The sequence below is a fragment of the Pelecanus crispus genome, chromosome 1 (assembly GCF_030463565.1).
Source record: "Pelecanus crispus isolate bPelCri1 chromosome 1, bPelCri1.pri, whole genome shotgun sequence".
Taxonomy (NCBI): domain Eukaryota; kingdom Metazoa; phylum Chordata; class Aves; order Pelecaniformes; family Pelecanidae; genus Pelecanus; species Pelecanus crispus.
The window spans coordinates 208578575-208597371 of NC_134643.1; the positions used below are offsets into that span (position 1 = coordinate 208578575).

Consider the following 18797-nt stretch of genomic DNA (forward strand, 5'->3'; position numbering starts at 1 on the left):
CAGTCACAATGACATCGTCCCCTCTCAAGAGGAAGTGGCCCTGAGCGTCCAAAGTGGCTGTAGAGAAGCAAGGAGGAAGGATGGATGGAGCAGGCAGGGGAGCAGGATTAGTACATTTGGTTTAGAGGGCCTTAGGTGTTTTGACACTCCTGCGGAGCAGTGTCTCAATGTATAATTTGCAATCCAAGTAACAATAGCGCTGCCTCAAAGGCAAGTTCATTGCAATACCGACTGCAGATACCATCTTCTGCTGTAATTGTTTCTTGAGACGGGCTTTCCTTCTAGTTCACAACTGTCGTTCATTAGCATCATGAGGGGGCACGTAGACGTGACAGAGCAGGCACGTAGGGAAACGATGTGGTTTGGCTGGGAGTCATCGCAAATGCGAAATATTTAATAGTCACGCGATATTGCAATTATGTAGTATGCGTTATCTTAATGTTATTCGGTACTCGCAGAACTATATATATAGGGTTCAATATATGGGCCTGTATGTGTGTGTAAAGCTAAATACGCACAAGCAATTCGAAGGGTTTATTTCATGAGCGGGGGATGACAGCGCAATTCAAAAGCAGCACGTTCCCGGATAATGGCCGCGGATAACGCCAAGCATGTACCGGTAAAGACTTCGCAGCCTTTCAATAGTAACGTCGGTGTTTGTGCGAGATTTTTAGGACGTTTTTCGGTGCGAGGCGTGTTCGTGCAACGCCTGACACGGCCGGTGTTAGAGTAAGCGTGGCTTGCTGTGGTTTTTCCCTTCTCTCCGGAGCGCCCGCAGGCGCCCCGGCCTCCCCCCGCGCCCGCCCCCTGCCGTTCTGGCTGCCGCCGCCAGGGGGCGCCCGCGCCCCAGCCCCGCCGGCCGCGCCGCGCGGGGGCCGGAAGGCGGCTCCCTCTGAGGGGAAGGGGGGAGCCCCGGCCTGGCCGGCTGCCGAAGGGGCCCGCGGGTCGGCGGTCCCAGGCGGCCTCCGCTCCCGGGGCTTCAGCAGAGCTGCTGTGGGGTTGCTTTCCGGGCAATGGCTGTGAGTGCAGCCACTGCCAGAGTGCCTCATGCCTGGCTCTGTGTGCCTTTACTCCTCCTGGTATCCTGGATCCATCCCCTTTGCTGAGGCCACGGGAGTGAGGTCATGAAGTTGGCGCTTGAGAGCACTTTCTTCATCGCCTCCTCCTGTTTCACATTACTGCTGGGCTGTTTGCCGTGCTGCAGATGGCGTTTATGATGTTTAGTCACTCCCGTGGTGCAGTAATATCTGTGGTGATTAACATTTTTGCCTTTGTAATAAGTTTATTTCAAATGGCTGGTACTTGTGCGTGTGTCTGTGTAATCTTCTTCGAGGGAAATATTCACTCATTTGCCAGAAATGTCTCTCTCCTGCCCTCCTGTTCTTCAGATGCCACCAGACGAACAGTAGGTGCTAGTATGGACAATATACCCTGATGGGGTATATTCCAGATGGAAATCCATCCATTTCCAGACTAGATATTTGTTTTGTGCAGTAATGTCATCTCAGAGAATATGAGGTTTTATTTAAATTGGTAACTGAAATAATTTATGTTCTCTGAGAGCATCTGTATTCTTAGACATGGGGTTTACCACTGACTAAGGGGGAAGATTTACATGAAAGCTTTGCTAAAACGCTGGTATTACATCTCCAGGCTGTGCACGAAGTCTTGTTCTGTTGCCATCAGAATCAGTTGGGGTGTGGATCTGCTGCGCTTGCATCTGTACTTTAAGCACTTGTGTAATGCAATTTGAAAACAAGTAACTTTGCATGTCCATTGCACTATTTCAACTCCTTTGCAATTGTGCCTTGTCCTTTTATGTCCAGATAAATAATTCATTCCTGTGACCTCTTGGTCTAAAGCCTGAACTTGCTACTAAGCAGCTGCTTCTGTTGCAGCCACATGTGTGTAGTTTGTTCAGGCTTTGCCTCTGCGTGGCAGAGCATTCATATTCACTATTAGTTGCTTCCATACATATTAAACACAGGCAGACTCACTATGCAGCAAGGAAAGAGGAAAATGTGATAAACGCGTTGAACATGTTGCATGAATACCTATTAGCTGAATTCACAATTCATATTTCTCCTTTACATAGAAAATGTGTGGTGGGCACCTCACTGTCAGGGCCTCAGTGAGCTTCCTCTTGAAAACCAGAATAATCTTGTTATTGCTTCTGCTTAAATGAGTGAATAAATATTTCAAGAATTGCTTTGCTAGAGTATTATTTATTCTAATTCAATTATTGGCTGAACTTGATCTTACTTTCAATTAGTTTTATAATGCTTATGAATTATTACCTCATTTTTGCAAGGAAGAAGGATGCACTTCTTCAAGGCAGAGAATAACACAGGCATGTGAGTTGTCCACTTAATCTCATTGTTAAACTGGAGAATTCTGCTGTCACTAAAACTTTTGCTGCTGTGATTGCTGCAAATGTATTATGTCCCACTGTATCTTTTAAAAAGTCATTATATGTAGAAATATACTGTAAATACTTAAATGAAGAACAGGGAGAGTTACTGATGATGTGCCTGTAATATCTAAAATGGCTTAAAAATAAATTGGGGTTGTTTGTTTGGTTTTTTTTTTTTTTTTTTTGCTGCTTTCTAGCAAACTTCTGAAGAGAAAGAAGTCTGGACCAGGGCTGCAGGGAGTGACTGGAGAATGGTTTGAAGAAATACAAAGAAAAAAATTTCAGAATTACATTGATGTCAATAGAATGCTAAAACCGCCGTTAGAGCATCAGCTAAGGAAGAGCAAAAACACCAGTGAGTTACATTTTTCCATTTCCTTATCTATATGATAACGGTCACCAAACCAATGTCTTAGAGCATTTCAGGGTGTAATAGCTAAGGAATTTCTGAAATTGCATTGAGTTTCTTCTCATGTCAAAGTTTTACCAATGATGTATTTTCAAAATGACTGTTTCTTTAAGCAGATTCTGTTAAAACACAGCTGGGAGTTACAACAGAAAATCCCTGATACTCTTATCCCATAGTTAGAGTCATAGAACAGCCCAGGTTGGAAGGACATCGAAGATCATCTGGTCCAACCTTTTGTGCAAAAGGGAGCCTGGGTGAGATTATCTAGCACCCTGTCCAGTCACATCTTGTAAACCTCCGGTGATGGGGACTCCACCATGTCCCTGAGGAGGTTGTTCCAGTGATCGATTGTCCTCGCTGTAAAAAATTTCTTTCTTAATCAAGATGAAGTTGCTGTAATTATAGTAAATATAGTGGTGGTTTCCCAATCAAAGCAGTAATGTTTCCTTTGCACAAACTGTTTCAGTTTTACCTAGTTTTCCTAAAGAAATGAGAAGCACCTAAATGACATCTGGCATAAGTAGGTAATCTGGGTTTGGGTGAGAGAGGCTTGACTGTACCAGTGGAAAACCTTTCCTGGTAACACTGGGCTAAAGGCATGCCAGTGCTGATTATGAGGGCAGTGACAAAGCCTGGAAAGTTGGGCTGACCAGGAAGCAACTTCTGAAGATCTCAATTCACAGGTTCTATCGCCCATCCAAAATTAACATGCACGAGAAACATGGTATCTCTATAGGAAGCATGGCATTCTGTACTGTCTTTTTTTATCTTCCATCTAGATAGTTTTCATGCATAATACGCTTTTATTCCATTCACATTTCTGCATGTTTTTCATTGAGCTCTCCCTATTTGTGCTTTATAGCAACTGGAAGCAGAGCCATGTATTTCAAATGACAAGTGAAGCCCTAAAAATTTTTCTGAAACTATCGGCCTGCACAGAACAGATATCTGTCTTTCCTGACTGTTTTTCCCCAACATCACCTCTAGTCCACAGCTATCTACTGTTTTTCTCTTTTAGAGATGGTCTAATTGATGCGTTAGCTAACTAAACTCTGTGTAATGGTTCTCTGGTATTTAACTTTGAAAGCTGCTGTTTCTATTTCAGATCTGAAGAAGGGGTTGTGTGCCTCAGAGGCTTGTTTGATATTTCCAACTGTATGAGTTGGTTTAATAAAAGGTACTACTTCTACCCTTGCTCTGCCTACATCCCTAGACCACCCTGGCTATGGCAGAGTGCTATTAGGACTCTCCCAATGTCACCTTCATTGTCAAGTAAAACGATGCCACCAAGAAGCTAGGCTCTGAAAAGGGTAAAGGATGCAGCATTTTGTAATAGACAGTGATTGTCACTGAAGTAAAAGCCATGTATTACACAACAGGATTTAAATCACATGACATGAATTTTGCTTTCTCCTACAGTCATTGGATAAGCCATTTTCATTCAGGCTGTTGTATTGTTGCATGCATGTGATGTTTTAAATGGAAAAAAAAAAAGATGCAGTGCCTTTTTCCTGAGTGAAGTCTTGTTTCCTTATGTCCTCCAGTTTCCTGTGGCATGTTTTAATAGCAGACCCTGCAGTTTCTTTCCCTAATCTGTGAGCAATACTCATCCTCTCCTTCACACCAATTGCCAGCTGCTTTTATAGGCAGGCTGGGTTTATGTTCCATTTGAAGAAATCAAATCATAACCTTCCCAAAGAAATCATTCATGATATCTTGCATTTAAAATACAGTTCTGATATGCAGTTTGTAGCCGAAAAAATGTACTCCAGTGGCCATGGGAATCCCATCATAAAGAACTGTATGGTACAGAAGACACCTTAGTCTGAATCACTGTTATGTAGTTACGTTACAGTCTATTAAACCATTGTATATTCAGGGTTGTCATATTTATATTTCTTAGAAAGGTGAAAAGCAAGTGACTAATGATTGTGGGTGCCTCAATTTTCAGATGTCTAATTTGCCTATATTTTAAAATTGTTCTGGTTTTCAAATGGTTGAGTGCTGATTACTTTCTGAAAATCAGCCTCATTTATCCCACATGCATCACCCAAAGCCACTAATACTTTTTGAAACTTTAGACCTGTTTATCTTTCTCTTAGTCTTCTAGTTAGTCATTATAAACCAGCATGTCATATATTCTGTCCAAAAACGTCAATAAAACTGGATTTTCCTGGTGTAAAAGGTAAGCAAAAGAAAATTGTTTGTGAAGACATAACTTTCTATGTATATTTTAATACTGTATTTAGTAAGAGCTTGAAAAAAATCAAATTTTTATACTATTTTTAGATCATAAAGAATTAAAAATGTCATCCCGCACAAATCCTCAAGCACAAAAGAACACTTCAGCTTCCTTTCTGGGGTTCAGATCGCCTTTTGCTTGGCTTTTCTCCTTTAGAAAATCAAGGAAAAACCAGACTCAGAAGCAACCACGGTGAGCTATAATCAGAACATACGTTATTTCCAGTGTTAAAAAAGTCTATGAATTGTTCTGTGTTTTGCTTAGAAAACATTGTTAAAATTATTTTTCCAGTCTCTTGCCTTTCACCTCACTGGAAAGACTGGTATTTTACTTGGTCATGTAATGAGAGATTATCTGTTCTGTGTCAGAAGAATGAGGACTAAGTGGCAAGTAATAGGCACTAAGTCTATTGGCTAAATCTATTTTGCTCAGATTTTGCGTAAAGGCTTTAAGTGTATGAAAGCCCCTAGACTTAGCAGCGGCTGCATCCTATTTAATTCCCTCTCAAGAGGACAAGGTGTAAGGCGCATGGGGATCTGGTGCCCTATGGCTGTGATATAACAGGAAAGCATAGCTTGCATAGGCCATGGCAGAGAGCACCCGCCCCAGGCATCTCTGCTGCATCAGTTCCCACCATTTCTAGCCCAGAGGCAGCTTAGAGGCAGGCCTGCAGCTTTAGCTCTAGCTGGGCAAACAGGGCGGCTCTCCGGTGCTTTTGTTTTCCGTGCTTTGTCAGGGCTTTGGTTTCAGCTGGATCTGGACCAAAGATGGTGTCATATGCAGAGCTGGAGCTGCTGTTTGAAGAGCATCCTTCTCCCTTGCTATCCACAGGGTTGAAGCTGCTGTCAGAGGGGGCACGAGGGCTACACTCGGGCTAGCTAGACTGACTATTCTCTCCTAGCTTTTGTCCTGTATGGTCCTGTATGTCAGCAACACCTGAGTGAAATACTGTTATTTTTGCGTGCATCTTAAGGTAATGCTTGCGACTGGCAATCCTAGGTAAAAGTGCATTGGGCAGTGAAATCTAAGTATGAAGCTGCAAGATCTTTGGCACAAAGAGCTGATTTTCACTCTGTTTGTCAGTCTCAGGATGGTATTCTGGTCCATGCCTGGGGCTCCTAGGTGGCATGACGCTAAGACAAGGAACAGCTGTAATAAACAATGACAGGGAATGCAAGCCTCTAAAGAAATGATGATTAGTCTGATACGTAGGTTTTGTAGCACAGCAGCTTGCCATTGTGGAGTGTTTGTATCAAAGCAGAAGGAGAGGTAAGGAGAGGTTTGAACAGAGGACGTGAGGTTAGCTCTGTGGATGTTTACTGGTAACAATTCTCCTACATCACAATGCAGCACAGAAAAAGAAATTTGCAGAGTTTCAACACTGCTCCATACATGTCATCTGCTCCCTCCTCTTTCCCGTGACATGGTAATGCCCCTTAGGCTGGGACACACCAACAGGAGACCGCAGCCCTCCCTGCAGAATAAAGGGGCGCTTTTGTAATGGAGAATCAGATTTCAGGGGTGCTTCATCCTGGTGCACGGTAAGGTAGCCAATGCACAAGCGAAGGTCTAGGCTTCGCTGTGGAATCTAAGCGTTGAAATGAGTTCTTAATTTAAGAAAGCAAAAAAAAAAATAAAGTGTGCCTACTCATTGCATCAGCTTTTCTAATATGTGTTTATCTGGCTTTTCCACAGAAAATCTATCATATCTCAGGCTGAGATGCCTTTGATTTCCTATGGAGCACAGCTTGAAAAATAAACAAGTCAATCCTGACGTGTAACTGAGCTGATTGCTACATTTTCTAGTCACGCCTCTCTGTTGAAAACTCCCCCACCCTCTTCTAGGTGTTGCCGTGGCATGTGGTTTGTTTTATGCATAGACAAAGCACTGAAATAATCAGCCTCTCACCAGGTAGAGTTATTTTGGAGAGCTAGTGACATACAATAGGAGGCAGCTCTGTAAATCCTGTAAGTAAGCCTAACTGGCAGAAGCTTTTAAATAGCTAAATATTAATGGCTGTTTAGAGGGTCCTTTCTGTACTGGAGAGACAGTTTCATCAGCTGCAGTGGTGTTTTGCTGTGCGAATAAATTATGGATGCTGCAAAAAAGAGTATGCTTATGTGGAGATACAGAAGATGCTAATAAAAGGTTTGTAACTGTAGTCTGAAGGTAGTGAAATGTTTGATCACTTTTGGTTCAAAGGTGTTTGGTGTTCTTGAATTCATCCTTATTCTTTTCTAATGTGTAAGTGTGATTCATAGTGGAAAAGAAATGCTGTTTAATTGTGTTTTCAGCATATTTGATTTATGTGTTTGTTGCTTAGCTGGCTTCTTATGTAGTACTGATAAGAATAGTATATAAGAAAATGGATTACACTCTGACATTAGACAGGAGATGGCCTGGGGAAGACAGGTGCCTCAGTGAAAATACTGATTCGCAGCAGATTTTAATTCATGGATTTATATTATTGTTACCAGTAGTGATAGTGGTGAGTAGAGTCATCTTTTAATCTTACAACCATAAAAAAGATACATACGTATTACGTGAAAAAGTATAAAATATAACTTCTTGTTTTCCATAGTGAGTAGTATTTTCTGATGGCAAATATTTCTGAACTTGAGCAGTAATTTAACTTCTTTTCTGTTTATGAATAATAATGTTTACAAGTATGTGTTTATGTGTGCGTGTATGTGTGTGCGAAATAATGTAAACATTGCTCAATATCCTTAACCAAAAAAGAAACTGAATTACTTTTTCCTAAAAGTAAGCAATATTTCTCTGGAAGTAAGCAAAACTTTAATTCTGAAATGCTGAAAACCATAAAAGTGTTCAGAAAAAGTAACAAGACAGTTTGAGAAGTGGAGGGATTGGCATAGGGAAAAGATTAAAATAACCTTGTCTGTATAAGTTGGCAGGGAGGAAGATAAAGCAGGATGCAATGACCAGTTATTTCTGAAAGAATAGTGACAACAAAGACATGGAGGAATTTAGAATTGTGCCAGAGGTGCAAATGAAAATTTAATTTTTGCCTAGACTATCAGAAGACATTTCTAACTATCATGTCTACTTCATGTAGCTTCATTGCAAGGAGCAATTAATGCAACACCAAGCACAGCATCAAGTGGGGAGAACTGTAGAGCGTCTTTGCACAGTATAGCTGAAGAAGAGAGCTGCTAACAAAACTTTTACATTTTTTTTTATGCATATAATTAAAATTAAGGTAACTCGCTAAGCCACAGGATTTCATTGAACTTGGCTTGCAGGAAATCATAAAAACTCTGAAACGCAAGTTTCATTCTTAATTTGTTGTAGAAGCATTAAAATGCATGCAACATTACTTTAGTTTAAAAGAAGAGCTACATACGTCTCTGAGTCCTGGTTCTGTAAAGTTCATTCACATATTCAGTGCTACAAGGAAAACTTAGGAATTTCAGATTCAGATTGTCTAGCCAGATCCTAAGCCCACTGAGGTCAACAGGCTTGTTTCCTTTGGTTTCAGTTGGACCCCATGTTGGAGAGGAATCCTGGTTTTATAGTTCACAATTACAGAAGAAAAAAACAAATTGCACCTTTCAACTGTTCTTCCCTGCCTGCAAGCACATTGCAAACAAATGACAAAGCACTTCAGGAGGAAAGGCTGGGCCACAAAGAACCTGCCAACAAGCCGGTTTATACTTGCTGTTGAAGCACAATAAAGTAGTCTACCTGAGCGCAAGAAGGTTTTAAGAGCCTAAGAACAAGGTCATTCAAAAAGACTTTGAGACAAACAGGACTGAGCAGAACTGTCTTTCCCTACTTCACTTTCTCTCAAGAATTAACTTCCTGGGAAAAAACAGTTTCTGAGACAAGGAAGAACTGGCAATAAGCACAAGCTGAGCAACATTTCCTTCAGGGCTTTTGAAGGGTCTGGGTTTGCTTAGTTGTAAAATAAGGATTGCAGACTCATATAGACTCACTGAAGTCAAGTCCTGTTCTTGTTTCTTTAGTTTATTTTGTGTTTTTGTATTTGTACGTCTGCAAGTCACCCCATAGAACGGAATACCTTTTATGTTCAGGGCTTCTCGGCTTGTTCTAACCACTGCATTACTCATAGACGCTCTAGCCAGTTCTCTGCCAAGCCCTTGCAGTCCTATATAGCTTAGGAAAGCAAACAAGCCTTCTACCATGTGTTAAAAATTGGTAAATAAAGGCTGTTTCAGGTGTGTAGCAGCAAGTTCCAAAGTTCACACCGGAAACAATCTGCTGTCTCTCCTCCTTCGCAAGGGCAGAACACAGCTCTGTGTCTGAGCAGGGTGAAATGGAAGAGAAAAACAATAGAATTGCAGATGAAAACCACTTACAGATTTACGAGTAGTTAACTTTGGCTATTCGTAGTACCTACTAAATTATTGTTGTTTGGAAAAGGAAGTAATACCATCTTATCGTAATGCTTGATTGGAACAATTACTTTATGGCTGTTGCAGACACTGAGATATCAGTAGGTTGAGTTCATTCTTGGCTGTGCAGCTGTGAGATTTGCAAACTGACAAGGCCAAACTGAATGGTACATTTCCCCAGCATTTTTTTTATTAGCAGGATTTTTTTGGGGGGAAGGATGGCTTCCTCATAGACCAGTCTTTTTTCAGGTGCTTCTCAATAGTTGTTAAAGAGAAACTGCTGGATATTTACTACCTGGTAAAATTACATCACATTCCTTTTCAAAGCCAACATTTAAATCCTTCTGCCTACAGATATGACAGTTTTGCTAGCCCGTCTTCGAAAGTGGAAGAAATGGCAGCGGTAAGTAGCTTATCAACCTTATTGTCAGCAATGTTTAACCTGCAGATGTCTCAAAAACTAGTCCCCTTTGTTTAGGCGGTTGATACAATGCCTGTTTAAATAGTATTCTTGCAGTTCTTGTTTTAAATACTGAGTAAAATGTCTGTGTTGTGAACCTGTTGAATGCAGTAGAATGAACTTGCCCTGTTAACTATACAAGTCCAAAGCTTTCCTAGGTAAGCCCTAAGTCTAGCTCTGATCAGGTTTCAGTTCTCGCTTAATGATGGAATAATTGCATTATTGCATTGCTAATTCCTAGGCCAAAACCTTCACATATTTTGGCAACTGTAACCAACCTGCAAATAGGTCAAAACTCACACTGAATAAAAAATCTAGTGTATTTACTTTGTTTCTTTTCATTTGTACAAGGGTGAGAAAGAGCAGCTGACTTTGGCAGGCAGTAAGATAGAGCCTCCTGCAACGTTTCCATGCACAGAATTACCGTGTAAATGTAAATTTTGACAGTAGGATATTATTTTTTGGCTAAATGTTCCATTTTATAAGCACAAGCTCAATTTAAGGATGAAACAACAGATTTACTTCTGATGTAATTTAAGTGCACACTGTTGAAATAAACAGACTTCCTCCAATGATGGTATTTGCTATTTTACTGCTTTATTGCCCTGTATTACTAACATGTCTTTCCTCCTCTTCAATTGTCTGGTATCACCACAGAGGAGACTTAAGAAGGTATACAGTATATAATAAAGGTATAGAGGAGGTAAATTGGCCACCTCCCTTCTCTCATATTTCAAAAACAAAGGGATAATCTATATTAATATAAGATTGAACAAAGATCTTATCAGAGAATCTTGCCTATTATATAAATAGACTATTACGAATATCAAGAACTAAAAAGTAGTAAGAGTTTTTATTACCAAAAGAAGGAGGAAAAGTCTCAGCTAAAATAAATCAGCAGTTCAGCAGTTGTCTGCACTTCTACCATCTGAGACTGTGAGCTGAGAAAAATATGGATGGGATAGGAACGTCCCCAGCTTAATATGTAAACTCAACTCAGATGAGGAATAGGATGACATTTTCCCCACTGCTAAGGTAATTTATCACAGCCCCCTAAAGTGCTGTCTTGCAAAATGAAAATTGACTGTGGTGTTAAATTATTAAATCTCTGTTGGGAGGTCAGTGTGTGGATTTTAAAATATGCTGGTCAAGGAAGAAGTGATTAGGAAAAACTAAATGAAGAGATACAATGCAATAAGGATGCATATGAATAAAATAATAAGTAAACTATGCCCCTTATTATAAGGTCATTATAACTCATATATCCAAAACATGCTACTGTATGAGGACAAGATGAGCAAATCTCCTTATTACCTACGTAAAAATCTCTAAAATGCACGCAACTTTGTAATCCTCAGTTGTACATTTTAATAATACAGTATTTAATGGACCCACAAAGAGTTTACTGACCTCTGTGACTTGTGACACAGTTTGTGATGTGACATGTGAAACATGATTTGAACCCACATGTAGAACTAAAATCATGTTGCCTTACAATTTTTAACAGGCTGAAATGTGTAATACCCCAATGTCAACAGAAACAAGTGATCATTCCTTTGATGCAAACCAAAATGAAATGACGGAGAGAAGTACACAGGAATGGAATGAACAGCTAGAGAAGGAGTTTTTCAGTGGTAAGTGTGTGCCCTTACTTTGTTCTGATATTATTGTTACTAGAAGTGACTGTGGCAACTAGTTTCAGAGAATTTTCTGCAAAAGCATAGGCTGTAAAGATACGGCTTATTACTTTCTAGCATAGTGGCTACTTTTCGCTGACTTTGTCTGTCAGCAGAGTGTCTACTCTGACATTGACTTCAAGATGTGTCACTGGGCACTCTTAGAGTGCATTTTATCTCATACTGATCCAGTTCAGAAGAATCACACCTTAAAAGCATACATTTCTCTCTGCTGATTCTGACAGGAGCCCATATTGCATCCTTTAGATGCAGACATACAGTTATGTGAGAAGAATTTCATCCCAGTTTCCTGCATGCGTAATTTTGATAATGGTGAATTTAGAAAAATGGAAAATTTTAGTACATTTGTATCACCTTTTATTGCAACTATACATACCTAGCAATGCTTTCTTAATGATTCTGTACTATTAGCGCAGATCTCTAATGACTGATCAGTCAGTCTTTTTTATTTAAAGGGATTAGGAAATGCTGTCATAAAACAGCCATATCCATTTATGTTTATATCTTATGTGTGCTATTTTCAAAGTACAAAAAGAATACAATTAGTGAAGGCATAATTGGTTTTGCCAATGGAAATACTTTAAATACATTGCTGTCACTTAGTCTTATGACTGAATATCTTGGTTAACTGAGCTGCATAGTGTTTGATTCCCGTTCATGAGACTGTCTATATATATAAATACAGCTTTGTTGCTAGAATGAATTACAGGTTCCTAAATATTTCTTTACCCTTTTTAATCCAGGAAATGCCATTTTCAGTGCTCATTTTAAAGTAATAAGCTACAATTTAGTGGAGAGCTGCTTTTCTGAACAAAACAAACGGTGGACATGCCAGACTACTGACTGTGCTTGTTTGATGGTTTGCAGGGTTCTGTGTTTTCTTACAGCTACATCATAACTGTGCTTTGTGAACACACCGAAAGGTCCATGTTTGCTTAGTGAATTCTTTTCAGGGATTTTTTGCTTACAGGCTAGATTTGGAAAGTTTACGCACAGACATACACACATATAGCCCCTGAGTAAGAATTCAGACTTCAAATGTTTGTTTTTCTTTTAAATAGCATAAAGACTACCATTTACATAAAGAGCAGTTTTAAGATCAGTTGTGGAGCAGCGCATTTTTTTCCTTGTAGTCATAATGGGTGACCACTGAAAGGTCCTGTGGAGTAATAACGTGTGGTTTGGGAAGGGTTTTGAATGCTGAGAAGCTGACTCTTTTCAAAACCAGTTCTGATTATTAATGTAGTACATGAAACATTTAAACATAAGTAGTCAAAAGATTATTAAAACAAAACCAAGTATCTTTTTTTTCCTGTGCAGTTCTAAATGATCTGGATGACCAGCTGGCACAGGAACAAGCCCAAGACCCATTGGACAGGACAGTTTCTACTAGCAGTGCATCAAATGTCCAATACAGTAGTGCATTCCCTACTTCAAAGAGGCAGACTGCTGGTAGGGGGCAACACAGAAATGACTGGAGTGACATGCCTAGCACATTTTTCCCAGATGGACTGAGAACAATAAGAGCCAAAGATGAACACAAGATTTTCATCAGACCAAGGAAATTACACAGTGCATATATAAACTGGTACCAGACAGCCTTTCAGGAAAATTACAAATATGGTGAACCAGTCAATGGAAACCCTCATATGCTAAGCAGCAGGCTATCTTCCATTTCTTTCGGACGGTCTTCAGAAGGTAGCTTATATCCTCCTTCCATAACACAGAACAGTGGATTTAGGCACAAGAGTTGTATGAACAGGGATACAGCTGGCAGAAGTTACTCTGTATGTTCCCTTCGGAGAAGTTCGTCATCAGTATCTTCTGATCACCTATCAGCATCTAGTTTACAACATCCATTGGCAAGGGAGAGCAACAATGGTTTTGTACCAAGGTTTGGTCGACAGAACCCAAAGAGAATTCCTCTGTCTTCTATTGTATGGAACAACACACCAGACTCTCCTGAACAAACATCAACTCAAGAAAAAATGTTTAGAACCCAATCACTGATGGAGTTTCATGCTACAGACCATGGTAGATATCCTAGCTCTTTGCAAGAAACCAAGAAATATGCATGTTACCACTCAAAACACCACTACAGAAGATCTATTTCAAGCAGTAATTGCTTTAGTAGAGTTAGTTGCCCTGACAAAGCTACTTCTCCATTGCCCTTTGATAACTGGGAAAATTATCCATTATACAAATCGGAAAATAATCTCTCTAGATCCTACTATAGAGATGCTGCTTCTCATGGCAAGTTGTATGCAAACCAAAAAAATTCTCCTTATGGAAAAAAAGATAGCTATCCTTCTTGGGCTGATATTCCTCAGTACTACAGTGATGAAATGTTTATTTCCCCTGATGCCAGCTTTGAAGTGATTATGGCTAATTTAAATGACCAGCAGTGGGCACATACAAAGAATGCCAAGTTTGGTTCACAGCGCCTGCTGAATGATTTTCATGTGTATTCTCCAGAAAATACAAATATCAAAAGGATAACAAGAAGCGCAAACAGAACTTTTTCAGAATTCACCGAGGGCTGTCAGCCTTGGCTAAGTTGTAACTCTTCAGTTTCTTCATCTAGTATCAGAACTGATGAGTCAGTCTTTCCTAATTCAAAGGACCAAACAAAACCTACAGGACTGAACAGGAATTCAATCGTCGTTACCCAAAGAAGTAGTAAGGAAGACTTTACACAACTAGAAAAGGTTGAAGGTATGAAACTGCCAGATGAAGACATGCCATTACAGTCAGTTTCTCAACAAGCAAATACAAACTCCATCAACACCCAGAGTTTTCCCTCTAACAGCCCTGCTTCTGCCATGTTGCAGAGCAATGCATCTCTCTCTAACACAATGAGATCAAAGAGACAAACCCAAGTCACTGCCAGAGGAGATACTGCAAAAATGTATACATCAAATGGTGATAAAAGAAATGTACAGATGAAGGAAAATGATTGCCCGCCCAACAGTGTGCTCAGTCAGCCTCCCTGTATTTTGCCAGCTGATGAGAGCAGGAAGGAACCTTTTCTTCCAAGACAGAAAGAATGGGAACATAATCTGCATTATGCAGCAAAAAGAGAGAGCATCAAACAGGATAATCGGAGTGCAGAAGCCATTAACCAAGCTACTCCAAAGAGACAGTCCTCACTGCTGAATGTTGCTTCTGCTCCGTCCACTGAAAAATTAGCAAACTGTCAAGGCATGTTGTCCTGTCCTCCTGAATGTTCATCTAGCTCCTCACAAAGCTCTCCACAAGCACTTTCTCATAAAGATAATTCTAAATGTTTAGGAACACTAACTAGCTCTTCAGTAAATTGCACAGTTACTGAATTTCAAGCAGAAGGTGGAAAAACAGCTCAAGTGAGCAGAACAGGTGTTACCAAAATGATTTCACAGAGAACACTGCAAAATACAAGCACTTTAGTTACTAACGACTGCAATGGACAATTCACTACTAGTTCTCCACAAAATGGAAATTCTGGAAATATTTCTATGCATAGCTTTGATGGAGACCCCAAGACCTCTGAACAGAGTTTAAGTTATTTTTGCCTTGAAAAAGGAAGTGGGAAAATAAGGAGTAACCCACCTTGTATTGAAAGGCTTCACAAGCAAGACAGCTTGCTGAGACATACCAGTAGCTGCAGCATTACTGGCTCCCCTAGCAGAAACAGCCTCAAATCTCCTGACTCACTTGTTATTTATTACACTTTGCCTAGAAAATCAGCTAGTGTTGCTGGTAGTATTATGTCAGATATGCCCATCTCTTTACCTAGAGAAAGTAAAACAACATACAATTGTCTAAGGTCTGAAACTCCATGTAGAGCTGATGCCTTTTGTTCTAATCAAAGAGATGTGTCTTGTTTAGACTCAAAACATTCCTTTTTAACATCAGCATCATTAAATGCTGCTACAAGTAACAAAGAAAAAGATTACCCTAGTCCTTTAACCAAAAGTCCTAATGATTCAGTAAGTAGTAGTACATCAGTTGAACTGACAGACAGATGTAAAAATCTAAGCAGAAGAGAATCCTCTGTGTTTTCAGATTGTAAGGAGAGAGGAAATTTTTTGCAGAAATACAAAACTACAAGCACATTTACAGTTTGTGTTGATGAAGATCATGTCAGGTATCATGAACTAGTTTCAATTTATTACACGTTACCACGGAGGCATTCACGAACATTTTGTAACCTCTTTAGAGATAACACAGAGGATGCAGATTTACCTTGTCCCAAAGAAAATGCTCAGTCGCCAAGAATACGAAACAAGAAAAACGAAGGTCATGTGAGTTTAGCAAATGTTTTTTTCCCTAGTACTTTGGAAAAAGAGGTGCCTTCATATTCTTCTGACCAAGTATCTTCAACTCTGGTCACACCTCAGAACTTAGGAACTGCTGTTGATAGTGAACAAGAGAATTCCCACTTATCTCCTAGCTCTGAGAAGGTATGTACTTCGAAGTCAATGAGTATGGTACATAACAGGAAAGATAGTTCAGCAGATCTTTCATTAGCAGAAAATGTGCTTTCTGACATGGTGACAAAAGAAATTTCTTTTGGCAGTCCACAATCCACTGCAATAGCGGCTAAGTCAGGTAAGGCCATTTCTGACGCCTCAAGCAGCCAAAATACAGAACTATGTCTAAAAGAAAAGAAGGAAATTTTACAAAGAGCCACGCTGCTAATGTCCACTTTATCAACCTCTCCCAAGCCAGGCAGACGTTTAGAGAGTCCTTTGTATTCTACTTCAGCAAATAAAAATACTGTACAGAGGGGAAGCTCTGAAAACTGCTGTCAGCCCCCTAAAGTGAACACCAATAAAAATCTGAACAGTTTACTCCTCAACCTAGGAGAGAAGAGTTTCCTTGGAAGGAACGGTAACGCAGAGCGTGCTGACGTGCTGCTTCTTCCTGCGGAAGACCCATACAGGGATAGTACTGAAGTCAAACAGAGAGTAAATTCCCTACACCAAACCACCCCTCTGTATAATAATAAATGTAGTGGACTGCAATTCAGGGCTGACAGTTCAAGAAAAAATGCAAATGATTTAAACTCTTGCAGCAAAGTGCTTTCAGAGTCTCAGAACAAAGCATCTGAGGTAAGCACAGCTTCCAGTGCTGATCTATTACTTCAGCTAGACAAAGTGGTTAGCACAGATACAGATGAATTAAAGAATTCAAAAATTAAAAAAGAGCAAAACTCACAGAGTACTCAGATGGGGAAAGATTATAGTGGTTTGCAGGAATCGGAGAGGCACAGTGAAGGCACCCTGAACATTAACTGTAAAGATAAAGTCCTCAGGGTTACACAAGATCGGAAGATAACACAGAGTGCAGAAGATGAGAACAAGCTTCTCCCTGACTGCACAAGAGACAAAGTCAAAGATATAGAAAAAAGGAAGAACAGACCTTCAATTAAAAATAAACTGGCAGCTGTTTACAAAACGAGTCGAAAATTTTCAAGTAAAAATTTACCCCCCAAACCACACATAAATAACATTTTTTCACAGAACAATGGAAGTGCCACTTCTTTAGAGGTCGACATGTCCCTTGATTCGTTGCTTTCAACGGATTCTCATCAGCCATTCCTGCAGTCAGACAATGAAAATCAGAATCACAGTCTGGACCCTGGTAAGAATACTCTAAGACCAAGAACAGCTGAGAATAAGAAGACTAAAAATCAGAATAATCCTTCTTTGCTTGTCAATAACACCAACTGGAGGTCTTTTACAAGCTCATACACCCAGAAGGAAGCCATCAGTCCCAAAAAAACTACAGTGAAAGTGGAAAATAGGCCAAGTGTTACAACCCTATTTCCAGATAAAGCAGTTACCAGGAGAAATAAGAATTCCCAAACACTTGATCTCAGGTTAGAAAGCAAAAGCCAGCCCATCTCTCCCAGTGCCACTACATCAGACCCACTGGATGATGAGAAAAGAAGAGCTAGCAGTCGTGCCTGCAGTCCTCCCTTGCCACTTTTAACTGACAAAAACTCAAACACATATGTAAATAGCTGCTTGCAGGCAGACGTATGTCCAGAGCAAAACTTGACTTCCCAGACAGTGCTTGGTCGGTGTCAAAATACCTCTCAGTCTGCTAGCTTAAAAAATGCTAACTTGCATAGCTATCAGTTGCGCAAGAGTCGTGCCAAAAGTCAGCGTGAGCGTCACCTTTCTGAGAGTATTTGTGCTCAAGATTCCCATGAGACCTTTGCCTTGGGAAGCAATATTCTACCAAAAGACGGTATACATGGGAAGAGATTTAAATCTTACTCGGAACTGTTGTCTTGTGATGAAAATGAAAACTGGGCATCGGATGATGAAAAATGTTACAGTGCTAGAAATTTGATGTATCCTTCTGTTGAATTTGGTATATTTGGCAAAGAACAACAGTTGGCTTTCCTGGAAAATATCAAGAGGTCACTCACAGAAGGGCGATTGTGGAGACCTTGTCTTCTTAACAACCCCGGTGCTCTCAGAGATGGAGAGACTCAGTCTATAAACAGGGCTGAGCTTTTGAGCTCAAGTTCTGCTGGGAGTAAAATGTCATCGGCTGCTTCATCCCCCCGGGAGCCAACTGATACCTATCGGGAGGACCCAGCAGCTTATTCGGACTCAGACAGCGATACCACCACCGATGATGAGTATTACCTAGATGAGATAGATAAAGAATCGGAGCTATGAAGGGCCCGTGGTACTAAGATGGCACGATAGCTCGGTAGTTTCTGGGCAGGCAAAAACATGTAAAATACTTTGAGCCAGTTCTTGTGCTGCTATAAATTGGTACAACTTCATTAGTTTTAAAGAAGTTAGTATGTTATGTTAGCTGAGCATTTGACTTTTATATTAAATACGTGGCTTCACCATTGTTGTTTCTCCTAGCAGGGAAAAAGAATGTTAAAAAATCCCTTCCCATAATAATAGAGGGTAAACAACTGTGGATCTTTGGGCAGTGTAACTCCAGAGATGGCTTTCCTCTGAGTCAGCAAGCAGTGGCTTAGGCTCCTGCCAGCTACGCAGTGCTGGACTGGATAAATTCTAGCTTGACCTACTTTTTCATATAAGACTTAACAGAAAACCAAGAGGTTACTTTGCTGATAAATCGCTGTTTCTCCAATTTTCCTCATTTACCAGATCAAGCATGATAGTGCCAATCCATCCCACCCAACAAAATGAATTTCACAAAATGAAACCTATTCAATTTGT

The 18797-nt window shown here is 40.2% G+C and overlaps 1 protein-coding gene across 1 annotated transcript in view; it reads left to right on the plus strand.

Annotated features, from left to right (window-relative positions):
* EXPH5 (exophilin 5) overlaps nucleotides 1-18275 on the plus strand; it is a 33070-nt gene extending 14795 nt beyond the window's left edge. Inside the window, exons 2-7 of the mRNA XM_075726104.1 lie at nucleotides 2611-2768; nucleotides 4933-5007; nucleotides 5112-5256; nucleotides 9796-9844; nucleotides 11409-11535; nucleotides 12919-18275. Coding sequence (XP_075582219.1) covers nucleotides 2611-2768; nucleotides 4933-5007; nucleotides 5112-5256; nucleotides 9796-9844; nucleotides 11409-11535; nucleotides 12919-18275 — 5911 coding nt within the window. The remainder of the gene's footprint in view (nucleotides 1-2610; nucleotides 2769-4932; nucleotides 5008-5111; nucleotides 5257-9795; nucleotides 9845-11408; nucleotides 11536-12918) is intronic.
* Nucleotides 18276-18797: the final 522 nt, after the last annotated feature.